This window comes from Coenobita brevimanus, chromosome 114, assembly GCF_032717465.1.
Source record: "Coenobita brevimanus isolate Jiangsu-jjx chromosome 114, ASM3271746v2, whole genome shotgun sequence".
Classification (NCBI taxonomy): domain Eukaryota; kingdom Metazoa; phylum Arthropoda; class Malacostraca; order Decapoda; family Coenobitidae; genus Coenobita; species Coenobita brevimanus.
The window spans coordinates 7,609,913-7,623,786 of NC_137067.1; the positions used below are offsets into that span (position 1 = coordinate 7,609,913).

Below are 13,874 nucleotides of genomic sequence, written 5' to 3' on the forward strand. Positions count from 1 at the left end.
CTAGTACTGCCGCGCCAGTCCAGTACGCCTTCCTCGTGACTCGTGACGTGTGCCAGTCAAAATGTAATATTGCACTTACCCCTGATGATGAAGATGACGATGTGTCAGTGTGTGACTGTGAGGGATTTTTGAGGAAGGCTGAGGCAGAGAGGCCTCCTCAGGATCCTGAAGGCTTTCCTCCAGGGGGTCAGTAGGACCTCCTACAGCCTCGGAAACCCGTCCCCCTTCCCCCCCCAAGCCCATCACCACTCACCTTAAAGGTTGATAAAATATGATTTGTCAAAATCTAGTTAAGTTGAATTTTGGGGGGACTTTTTCAAGGTTTGTCTGACATTATTTATTTTTCCCATAAGGGCTGTTGTTTGTCCAGTACAGATATACAGTAGTCCAGTACGGTGGTACTATCTGACAAAAAGACCATACTGGATGTGAAGGTACTATATATATATATATATATATATATATTTTTTTTTTTTATGTGTCCGACTCTGGGCATAGGCTTCACAGCCTGCTATCAAGGCCCAGCAGTCCTCCTACATATCATACACCTCTACATGTCACCACTTCGGCGCTAACACCCACCGTCCATATTGAATACATGCTAGGGCTGTCTCATACAGGACTGGTGTATTGGTATTAGCGGGGGTATTTTTACGACATGTCGGCGGGTCTTTTGGTAGATCAGTAAAGCCTGATTTAATGAAATTCAAATCCTTAAACTGTTCCCTGCCCCAGCCGGGATTCGAACCTGGGTCCGTAAGGATTGCAGGCCACCTCTCTATTTATATATATTTATATATATATATCTATCTATCTATCTATTGCCAGATGCCTCAATCCCGTTTGGGGTGGCCACAAACAAATCGCCTCCAAGTCGCCCTGTCCCCCGCCATTTCACTGCCCTGCTCCCAACTCACACCCCCCTCTCTCATATACCTCTCCACCCCATCCCTCCATCTCATCCTCAGCCTCCCCCTCCCTCTTCCCCCCTCAACCTCACTCACATACACTCTCTTTGTCAGTCTTTCACCCTCCATCCTCTCCACATGGCCAAACCACCTCAGTGTGTTCATCATAACGCTTCCTATCACATCCACATCCACACCACAACACTCCTTTATATCCTCATTCGTCAGCCTATCTCTCCATGTGACTCCACAGGCTCCTCTTAAATAACTCATTTCCACTGCTCTCACTCTTGACTTGCGTCCTTCCAACAACGTCCAAGCTTCACTTCCATACGTTAGAGTTGGTATCACAGTACTGTCATGTAGTAACTTTTTCATTTCCATGCTCACTTCCCTGTTTCTTATCACTGCTTTCAAAGAACCAGCAACCTTTCTTCTCTGCTGTACCCTTTCAAGCACTTCACCCTCCAAACCTCCATCCTTACTCATCACACTACCCAAGTACTTAAACGTACTCACATTTTCCAATTCCTCACCATCCAACCTCGCTGTCCATTCACTGACTTCACCTCTCTCAAAGACCATCACTTTACTCTTCCCTGCATTCACCTTTAGATTCCGTTTCTTACACACTCTCCCAAACTCATCCACCAAGCCTTGCAGCTCCCCTTCGTCTTCACTCAACAACACAGTATCATCTGCAAACAACAGTACAGGGAGTTTCCAAACACAATCCTCTCTCACCAGGGCCACTCCAACATCCACTACCCTACCTTGTACCTCTTTTATTACCCCATCCATGTACAGATTGAACAACCATGGAGACATGACACATCCCTGTTTCAACCCAACCTTCAAAGAGAAAAATTCACTTAGTTCACCATCCACACGCACTGCAGCCTTCACACCATCGTACATACTCTTCACAGCATTCAACAACTTCCCGTCTACTCCATACATTCTTAACACTTTCCACAATCCTTGTCTATCCACCCTGTCATATGCTTTCTCCAAATCCATGAAAGCTGCATACAACTTCTTTCCCTTCTCTAGAAACTTTTCCACTAAAGATCTAAGAATGAATATCTGATCTACACAACCTCTTCCCTTCCTAAAGCCTCCCTGTTCTTCTCCAACTAATTTCTCTGTTCTTTCTCTAACTCTGTCAATAAGTATCCTACCATACACTTTTCATATTATACTAAGAAGACAAATGCCCCTATGATTACCACACACTTCTTTTTCCCCTTTTCCTTTGTACAAGGGAATAATTATACCTGACTTCCAATCCTCTGGAACTCTACCTTCCTCCCAGGCCAATCTGCACATCTTCCACATCCATTCTACTACTATCTCTCCCCCATGCTTCAGCATTTCACCACACACTCCATCAATTCCTGGGGCTTTCCCCGATTTAACTTTCTTCATTGCTTCCTCAACTTCTATCCTACTGATTTCTTCCTGTCTTCTCACCTCCCTCCTCCTCCCAGCCATTCCCCAGTCACTTATACTCGCATTTCTTCCATCCTCTATGTTCAACAATTCCTTAAAGTGTTTATATATATATACAGTACCCTCGCGTCCAACACGCGTTAGTCCAGCATGATTCACGTCCAGCACGGAGAGCAAATAATTAGTATTATTGACCACGCATGCCAAATTTATTCCTCTGCATGTAAGACCAAACTTCACGAGCTTGATGTGCTCCACAATACGGGACTACGACTGTGCTCGGGTGCATACTGCACTTCCCCTGTGGAGAGTTTATATGTAGATACAGACCAGCTTCCTCTGGACTTACGCAGGCATGAGTTAGGGCTTCGCTACATTGCGCGAATTAAGAGCAATCGTTACACCAATCCTTGTGCTGATGTTCTGTTGCAGTGTGACCCGTCTGAGGTCTATGGTCCTAGAGCCTCTATACCATTCCAGATTCGCATGCTTCCTGTGGGTGACGCATCATTGAGGGAGCAAAAAACTGAACCAGTAAGCTACAGCAGTCTCCCTCCTTGGCTCATTCCAGAACCTAACGTGTGTCCCAAAACCATACGTAGACAAATCTTTTCGGATGAAGAAACTAAATCGAAGTTTTTGCGTCATGACCTTCTCCACAGAGACTCAGTAAAGTTGTATACTGATGGCTCAAAGTCACCCCTTGGTGTAGGCTGTGCTGTTGTCCATGAAGAGGGTGTACGTCTTGGACGGCTTTCTATTAATGCGTCTGTTCTCACTGCTGAACTAACTGCTATTGAGAAGGCTCTTGAAGAGGCTTACTCAATGCCAGGAAAGACATTTACAATATATTCAGATTCCTATGGAAGCTTGACCGCCATTAAGCAGTTTAACACATTCCACCCTATAATAAGGAAGATTCAGTCTTGGCTTTGGCGCCTGGCTACAAAGTATAAATTTGTTTCGTTCTGCTGGATACCGTCACATGTTAATCTCTATTGGAACGAATTTGCTGACAAAGAGGCAAAATCGGCATGTTCTCTTCCTTCTGTTGGGTATAATAAGGTTCCCTATTCTGATTTGAAGACCGTTATCCGTAACTTTGTTTGGTGTGAGTGGCAGGCGAGATGGGCTTCCCCCTCCCTGGCCAGTAACACGAAGTATAGAGAGATTCGGCCATCGGTTTATGCCTGGTCATCCTCTTCTCAGGCTTGTCGGGGTTTTGAGACGAGGTTGACTAGGCTGCGAATTGGCCATACGCGTTTGACTCACGGGTTCCTTTTGGACCGAGGGGTCCCACCCCAGTGTGACATCTGTCAAGTCACAGTAACTTGCAGGCATTTCTTATTGGACTGTCCCACCTATGCTCGCTCTCGGTTGAAATTTTTAACAAATAGGGGATCCCTATCAGTTGTTTTAGGTAATAGGGCAAATGTTTCTAGCCTTATGGCATTTTTAAAGGAGACAGGGCTATACTGCAAGCTGTGATTGGTGTTGTCATAGTTATGTTTTAGGGCTAGCTGGCTACATCTGTTTTCATTTTACCTACGATTGTAGTTGCATGATTATTGTGTAGTAGTTTTCTCAATTTTTATACTCATTCTTTTAAACTATCGTCTTTCGTATCTCACTCATCAAAGCGCTGAATGACCTATCAGGTCCCAGTGCTTGGCCTTTGGCCTAAACTTCATATTCCATTCCATTCCACACAACAACGCTCCTTTATGTCCTCATTTGTCAGCCTGTCTCTCCATGTGACTCCACAGGCTCCTCTTAAATGACTCATTTCCACTGCTCTCACTCTTGACTTGTGTCCTTCCAGCAACGTCCAAGCTTTACTACCATATGTTAGAGTTGGTATCACAATACTGTCACGTAGTAATTTTTTCACTTCCATGCTCACTTCCCTGCTTCTTATCACTGCTTTCAAGGAACCAGCAACCTTTCTTCCCTGCTGCACCCTTTCAAGCACTTCACCCTCCAAACCTCTATCCTTACTCATCACACTACCCAAGTACTTAAACGTACTCACATTTTCCAATTCCTCACCATCCAATCTCGCTGTACATTCACTGACTTCACCTCTCTCAAAGACCATCACTTTACTCTTCCCTACATTCACCTTTAGATTTCGTTTCTTAAACACTCTCCCAAACTCATCCACCAAGCCTTGCTGCTCTCCTTCGTCTTCACTCAACAACACAGTATCATCTGCAAACAACAGTACAGGGAGTTTCCAAACACTACCCTCTCTCACCAGGGCCACTCCAACATCCACTACCCTACCTTGTACCTCTTTTATTACCCCATCCATGTACAGATTGAACAACCATGGAGACATGACATCCCTGTTTCAACCCAACCCAACCTTCAAAGAGAAAAATTCACTCAGTTCACCATCCACACGCACTGCAGCCTTAGCACCATCATACATACTCTTCACGGCATTCAACAACTTCCCATCTACTCCATATATTCTTAACACTTTCCACAATCCTTGTCTATCCACCCTGTCAAATGCTTTCTCCAAGTCCATGAAAGCCGCGTACAACTTCTTTCTCTTCTCTAGAAACTTTTCCACTAAAGATCTAAGAATGAATATCTGATCTACACAACCTCTTCCCTTCCTAAAGCCTCCCTGTTCTTCTCCAACTAATTCCTCTGTTCTTTCTCTAACTCTGTCAATAAGTATCCTACCATACACTTTTCCTATTATACTAAGAAGACAAATGCCCCTATGATTACCACACACTTCTTTTTCCCCTTTTCCTTTGTACAAGAGAATAATTATACCTGACTTCCAATCCTCCGGGACTCTACCTTCCTCCCAGACCAATCTGCACATTTTCCACATCCATTCTACTACTATCTCTCCCCCATGCTTCAGCATTTCACCACACACTCCATTAATTCCTGGGGCTTTCCCCAATTTAACTTTCTTCATTGCTTCCTCAACTTCTATCCTACTGATTTCTTCCTGTCTTCTCACCTCCCTCCTCCTCCCAGCCATTCCCCAGTCACTTATACTCGCATTTCTTCCATCCTCTATGTTCAACAATTCCTTAAAGTGTTTATATATATATACAGTACCCTCGCGTCCAACACGCGTTAGTCCAGCATGATTCACGTCCAGCACGGAGAGCAAATAATTAGTATTATTTAATACGATTTAATTACTGCAACACGAGCGTGTTAGCATAACACGCACAGAGCACTGAGAAGTGGGCGAAATCCGCAGAGTTCACCTCTAGCACGATCACCTCTGGTCCAACACGGTCATACTGGACATTCCTATTATGATGATAGCCAATGAAAACTTCTGATCAAGTAGCCTTCCCTGCCCGCTATCGTGACGTGATCATGATGCCGCCCAATTAAAAACGCTTCTGCTGTCACGTGATGTTTTTTTTTAATTTCTTCCGCCACAGCGCCACTCAGTCGCATAATTCGCATTGGAAGGTGCTTTTTTCTTGCTGCATTTTCAGCCCTTGTTACTGCATTTTACCCTGCTCACGATGCCTAGGAAGCCTTCTGAGAACCCCAAGAAGCGTCGGCACCTCCCTCAGGCCACCAAGCTAGAAAGCATCGAGAGGAAGAAGAAAGGGGAGAGGAAAGTTGTCATTGCCAAGGCCTACGACATGAATGAAGCCAACATGAGGACCATAATAAAAAACCAAGACAAGATCCTGGCAGCAGTGAAGGCTTACAGAGTGCTAGGACAGGCAGAAGCAGGACTTCCATGCCTGTGGACGAAGATAGTGATTCTGAGTGTGATTTCAAAGGATTTATGAGGGAGGTTGAGGAGGAGCAGCAGCCATTACCCGCTAGTGATGCCAGCAGCCATCCTCCGGGGACCCAGTAGGACTACCTACAGCCTTGGATACCATCTTCCATTCCCAGCAAGCCCACCAACACTATCCTAAAAGGTTAGTTATCATTCATAGCACAGTACCATTTATTATAATTACAATAGTACCAATATATGTATAGGTATATGGCAGGTATTTAGGGTGACTTTTCCTAGGGTTGCTGACATAATTCATTTTTCCCCATAAGCTCTATTGTTTGTCCAACACGTTTTTGGTCCAACATGGGACACATGCATGACAATATTACCGTGTTGGACGCGAGGGTACTGTATATATATGTATATATATATATATATAGTAATCCCTCCACTATCCGATGTAATAGAGCCAAAGGCATGTCCGGAAAGTGGTCCCGTCCGGAAATTGGGCCCCTGCCTGCTGGACTGGTACTTAAGGACCCTAACCCAGCCTAACTTTGAAAGCCACCTTAATGACCCCCTACCAGGCATGCATAGCACCTATTTAAACCTATTTAAGACCCTGTTCACACCAATAATGGACATAAGGCATGAAATAAATGAAAAGGAACCAAAGAACGAGGAATTAGAAGTGACTCTACCTCAGCCAGGGTACTTGCAGCACGTCTGTGGCTGCTTTCTCAAAGGTTTTGGCAGTGGTGAATATGCTCTTGAAGCACGTACAGTAATCTAGTGTTGTGCTGCACTTACAGTAATTCTTTGCACTGTGAGTTATAATTGTTTAACTCTGCACCACGCCAGTTTCATCCACCAGTTTGCACTCCACAGTTACCGGTAATCCTTTGCTCTCTAAATTCTAATTTCTTAACACTGCACAACACTGTAAATTCCCGTGTGGTCTGCTGGCGAGGTATTGCAGTTTATTCACTGTTTATTCACAAAAAACGAGCACATGTGGCATCCATTGCGATAAGCATCCACTCGTGACCGAAGTTAAGCAGTAACTGTTGGAGTGTTGGTGATGGGGAAACAGAGTTCTCAGATCGCAACGACCACATTACCAAACTCCTCAATTTTCATTACCTAATTTAACTTTTCATTACTAAATTCGTAAAGCTAGCATTTATTCTTCACTAATTATATATACAAGTGGAAATACATGTAATCACTCTCCTTATAATTAAGAGCATATTGATTATTTTCACGCTATGTAGGCTAGCAGATAAATCAGAGAGAGCAGACAATCCACCATCTCCATCATGTGTATCCTCATACATGTGAAAAATCGATTTGTAATGCATTATTCTGATAAATTACCAAGCGAATTTTTCATTATCAAATTGGCCCACATTTGGTACTGAAAAATACCAAATGGCAACCCTGACAGTGGAGGGGGAGGGGAGAGGAAGGAAGGGGTGAAGGGGCCATGGTGTAAACAGCTGTTCGGCGCCGCATGGCAATTTTAAATTACGGGAGGGGAAAAAATCGGATTTGGGGGGGATTTTCGCCTATTTTTGGCCATTTTTGGGTTCTGAAGGTCCAGGCCCACAAGGTCCGGTAAATGGGGTGTCCGGAAAGTGGACGTCTGGATAGTTTAGAGATTACTGTATATATATATATATATATATATATATACTGTATATATATATATACTGTATATATATATATATATATATATATATATATATATATATATATATACAGATATATATATATATATATATATATATATATATATATATATATATATACAGTATATATACATATATATATATATATATATATATATATATATATATATACACAGATATATATATATATATATATATATATATATATATATATATATATATATATATATATATATATATATATATATATATATATATATATATATATATATATATATATATATATATATATATATATATATATATATATATATATATATATATATAGTATATATATATATATTTATATATTTATATATATATATATATATATATATATATATATATGTATTTGTATAAGAAGCTGATTTTTTTAAAGAATAGTACAGTTGTCCCTCTCATAACGCAATATCATGTAACACGGATTTGTACTTACGCAGTCACCTACAATGTGACCAATGAATATGTACTGTGGTCACAAACAGATATACTGCTTTGAGTTGTCAGGCATCAAAGCTCAGACGGCCCACCGAAAGTCAAATGTCATGCGTGATGACGTCAGGCGAGCAGTGCACCGTGATTGGTTGCATGACGTTACATCCATGTGCACCCCCATTGGCTGCTGGGGGCGTCCTCCATTGTTTTTTGGTGGTCTCCCACCTTGTGGCCGTGTCTGAAGTAGCTATTCCTGTGGTACAGAGCATTGTTACCTAAGCATTATGTCTCGCAGCTAGCTGGACCCGACCTAGTGACAGCGCTTCACCTACGGGCAGAAAATGGAGATAATACAAGAGTTGGTGGGCAGGAGGAGAGAAGTTGGCTTGGCAGAGGAGCACAAGGTTAATAAAAGTACCATCAGGACAGTATGGAAAGAATGAGAGTGAGAGAAGATAAAGGCATACATTAAGAGCAATCCCACAGCAGCAGGACAAGTTGCAATGAAGATCAGGAATGCAGCTCTGAAGACCACGAAGCAACTTTTACTTTGGTTCACTGAGAGGCAGAGATAGAGAAACATCCCTACTGACAGCAGCATGCTACATGACAAGGCCAAGCATTTCTTCAGTGAGGTAACAATACGGCTAAACAGGAGATCCTGACACCCTTCAAGGCCTTGAAAGTTTGGTTGAATTCTTTTATTAAGAAGAATGGGTTTAAGAGCGTTAGTTTAACAGGTGAGGGGCCCAGTGCTGATGTTTCCACTGCTTCTACGTTCCCAACATTTCATAGAGATGTCATCAGAGATCGTGGGCACACCCAGGACCAGATTTTTAATGCTGACGAGACAGGGCTTTTTTGGAAAATATGCTCACAATAACCTACATCCAACAGTGTGAGCGGCAGGACCAGGGTTACTGACCAGCAGAGCCTGTCAGGTTAGTGACCTAAACTTTTTTTTATGAATGTCTAGGAGCCTTTCTTATGTATTTTTAGTAATTTCCCATGTATGAGTATCAGATTGAATGTCAGTAGGTTGTTTTTTGGAGGGTGTAGGTGGGACTTGGGGTGAAAAGGGCGAGTTTGGAAAATGTCCAGTCTAGGTTAGCCCTTTATACTGGAAACGTGGAATGTATAACGTGGAAAAGTATACCGCAGCTTGTTGTCAGTCTATATTAGCTGCGTTATGGGAGGGAGGACAGTATTATGATAATAAAGAGCAATTTGTTTTGCAGGTTGGCAGGAGCTTGCCAGCACCATACTATGAGGAATTGCAGGGTATCTCAGCAACCACTGGCATCTCATTTAGTCAGGTTAGTCTTTAAGGATACTAGAGATGCAGTATAGCTTATTTCTTATCACAGAATGTTATGAACATGAAAGCCATCTAAACTGATCCAGATTTTTTAAATGCTACTTTTAATTATGCAACAGACAAAGTGTTAATAGGAGGCTTTTGTATAGTTATGTAGAATAACTTTAAAACACAAGGTGAAGCTGAAAAATAATTGACGAATTTTACAGTAATTAATTACAACATGACTTTTATAATGCTCTCTTACTACTCTGTAAAGCAGAGAGAGGATAAAGTGACTCGTGGAAGACTGATCACTGTGTTCATCAGACTGAGCTTTCAAAACTCAGAAAGAGTTATTCCACTGTACTGGGCTTGGCAGCTTCAGCACTGCCAAGAATTTATAACTAATGAGCCATCTTCCTCTTCAGGTATTGTCTTTTCAGTTCTGGTTTCTATCTCGATGGATGACATGTACCTTTCAAAACTTATTCTCCCTCTTCTTGAATCCTTCATCATCATGTCCTTAATCATCACTCTGAGAATCTGAATGTACATCCCATTCACATGCTTTAGAATCTAATTACAGTGTAGTCCAAAGAATTGTGTTAGGTCAAAGGGATTCTCCATTAGCTTGACTTTAAGGGAGTATGGAAACAGCATCAGTGTCTGGGTTTAAGTTCACATCTTGAGTCACTGTCTGACTTGATTGTGATGTCTGTCAGCATCACAGCGGATGTCAGGATGTTCTGTATAGTTTGAGAGATTTCCTAACACCTTTTTCTAAGTAGTTTATTCAGCACATATTCCTCATTATTGTCTCAGATTGTTAATTGCAAAGTACAGAATCTATCTGTCGCCAGATGTCTTAATCCCATAAGGAATGGCCACAAACAAATTGCCTTCATGTCACCCTGTCTCCCACCATGTTGCTGCGCTGCTCCCAGCTCACACCCTCTTCTCTCATATACCTCTCCACTCCATCCCTCCATATCATCCTTGGCCTCCCCCTGACCTCCCTCTCCCCCCTTCCACCTCACTCATATGCACTCTCCTCATTAGTCTCACCCTCTATCCTTTCCACAGTACAGAATGTTGATAATAAGAGAATGCAAAGGTGTTTTTATTGTACACTACTACCCCCGTATCTCAGATTGAGCAAACCCATCAGTTGCAGGCAAGCTACCACCCCTGCAGGGGCAGCGCATCCAATGAATTGTGTTCCCATATGGCTGACAGTGACTTGTCACAGTGAGGTGTGGATATTTGTGTGGAGGGTTGGTTCCTGCGTGGGTGTTGCATTTGCATCTCTCCACCCAGTTAACAGAGATACCATAATAAGCTCCACATCATCCCGTTATTTGGCTATATGGTTAACACCCAGCATTGTAAATGTTTTCCTGAGTGACAGGAAGCCATTTGCCTTGTCACTCACTGGAGAGCCACCTGCAGTGGTAAGGAGAAATGTAATATGCAAAATAAACCATTAAGGAAGATGTGGGATGAAGCTTCCTGTGCCACATAGAATATAGCTCAGAGTCCCATTGGAAGGAATTAGAACATCCCCAAGGTTCTCTTCACCATCATCTTTCTCAACCCCAAATATGTTATGCATTCCAAGAGAGTCCTCAGTATATGCTACCTGTTTTGACATTTACTTTTGCTGTTAACTCATTCAATTAGTTGACATGTTTCGTTCATTTATGCTTGCAGATTTTATTCAGTTTGGATATAGCTCTCGTAGTGACAGGGCAAGTTCGTCATAGATCAAACATTTCCACTTTGAATAGTCTTTCCAAAGCTGAATAAACTGCCTGGAAGGAGCAAGAAATATTGAAAAATTTGTCATTGGATTAAAGGGGTTTAACCCGCGGTGTCCCGTCGACGTTCTTTAACAACCACACGTTTTGTCACTGCCAATCCCGTCGACGTACATAAACGCAAAAAAATTGCAAGGTCCCTAATTTGCACAATTTTCAATTTTCGCAAGTGATTTTTGGTACGTATACACGTGACACCTTCCTCTACAAGATGCCAGGCAGGGACAATGCCTTACCCAGCATGACCTCCTCCTCCACCTGCATGCCATTGTCTCAGCAATTCACCTGTTATCAGTGACCTGGCCAGTATAGCCATGTCATGCCACGGTACGAAATTCAGGGCCAGAGTGATTCCCCAATCAATGACAATGTGGAGGACAAACTTTACATAGCATTAGAGGAAGAAACAGTTAGAAATGATGATCAGGTAATGTGGCAAAAAAAGGTCAGGTATTAGTGAGTGAAACAATGCTTATAATGCCTATATTACTGCTTGAAAACCAATATACTCTCGTACTACATATAAATTCATACCAAGTAAATAAATAAATACCGTTTATGAGTGGTGTGAAATAGTTATCCTCCCATAGAACTCGTTTTCTTTGGTGCCAGCCTGATAGAAAACCCAGTAAGGTAAGGAGGTACTCCTACCTATATTGAGTATTTTAAACCTCAGGTGAGCGATTTCTCTATGAATTTCGATGTTTCTCACCAAAAGCGAAGGTTTGAGCCAAAAAAAAATTTTCCTAAAATGGTCGGGATTGGGGGGAGTCAATGGTGGAAAAGTGGTCGGGATGGGGCGGACTAATCTACAGTAAGTTTGATAAAAATTACCCATTAAAGTTTCATTGTTACATGTAATGCTGTTTTCTAGCTTCTAGTTCACATTCATGTGTTGTAGAACTGCCTATATCTTCCATCGACTTTATCATTCACTTTCTTTTTCTCCCATTTTTCCTTTCACTTTTATTCTTCCTCTTTCCACTTTAGATGGCTCGACACTGAGTGACAAGCATAGCGGTTTCCTGTATCCCAGTAGCCTGATAGGGGTACCACGCATTCACGTCTGCATAAGATATCATGAACCACGGTAGTGGTTCATAATAGGGATTGCCCTGGAATTTCCTGAAAACCCTAATAGAACAGTGGTTCATAATAGGGATCGCCCAGGAATTTCTTGAAAACCCTAATAGAACAGTCATCTGAAAACCATCTTAGAAAGTAAATTTAATCTTGAAACAAAGTTGACGACTAAGGACCAAACAAAGGACTTGGTCAGGATAGCTACATGGAATGTAAGGGGTGCAAACGATGAGGTGAAAGAGAGAGAGATTGTCCAGGTGCTTGAGGGTGTGAAAGTGGATGTATGTGGATTAACTGAAACTAAAAGGAGAATTTAGAGTGTGAGACAGTGGGAGTATGGTTGGGGTATATGCGCGAGAGTAGGTGAGAATGAGAGGGCAAAAGTGTGTATTGTTGTGAGTAATAGATGGAAGGAGAATATAAGAGAGTATGGATCAGTTGGCTCTAGGATTGTGTGGGTAAGAGAGAAAGTTGGACTACAAATGTGGGCGATTGTGTGTGTGTATGCACCAACGCAAGATCGTGCCAGTAGAGTGAGAGAAGAGTTCTGGACAAGTGTGGAAGCGTGCTTGGAAAAGTTTGAAAGGAATAAGAGAGTGTTTTTGATTGGACATATGAACGCAAAAGTAGGGAATGTGAAGATGGATGGAGTAGTTGGTGAGTGGGGTGTGCCTGCAGAGATGGATGAGAATGGCATTGCTTTAGTGGACATTTGTGCCGGGAGGGGGTTGGTGATAGCTAATACCCTCTTCAGGCACAAAATGATTCATAGGTATACGTGGCGAATGATGAGAAGGGTGGATGGTAAACGTAATAAACGGAAGGCAGTGATTGATTATGTGTGTGTGGATGAAAGGATGAGGTGTGTAATGGATGCAAGAGTATATAGAGGTTGGGGGAATGGACTTTCGGACCACCGCTTGGTGGTGGTCAGAATCCAAGTCCAAACAAAGTGGAGAAATAGGAAAAGGGAAGGACAGAAGGAAGTAGTTCTTAAAAGGAGGGTAGGAAAGTTACAAGAGGATGGAAAAAAGACAGAATATAAGAGGGAAGTGGAGGAGCGATTGGGTAAATATAGATTGGAGCAGATGGGGGATGTGGAAGGTGTGTGCAAGATATTCACAGAATAAATCAGTGCAGCATGTGAGGCGGTGTGTGAGGTGAAGAGAAGACGAAAGGGGATGCAGGGAACAGCATGGTGGACTGAAGAGGTGAGAGAGGCTGTGGCACAAAAGAAGAAAGCATGTAGTGAGTGGATGAGAAACGGGCATGGAAGAAGTTGAGAGATGGAAGAGAGAGTTAAATGTAGAGAAGAAGAGAGAGGTGAAAAGATCAGTAAGAGAGAGTAAGAAAAGAGTGGATGAGGAATTTGGAAGGAATTTGAGTGTAAAGTGGAGGGAATGTAAGAAAATGTTCTGGAAG

General features: G+C 42.3%; 1 protein-coding gene across 1 annotated transcript in view; it reads left to right on the top strand.

The window, feature by feature from the left end:
• Positions 1–13,874, top strand: part of LOC145418401 (acid ceramidase-like) — a 219,021-nt gene that overhangs the window by 78,245 nt on the left and 126,902 nt on the right. Inside the window, exon 5 of the mRNA XM_080286805.1 lies at positions 9,491–9,568. Coding sequence (XP_080142931.1) covers positions 9,491–9,568 — 78 coding nt within the window. The remainder of the gene's footprint in view (positions 1–9,490; positions 9,569–13,874) is intronic.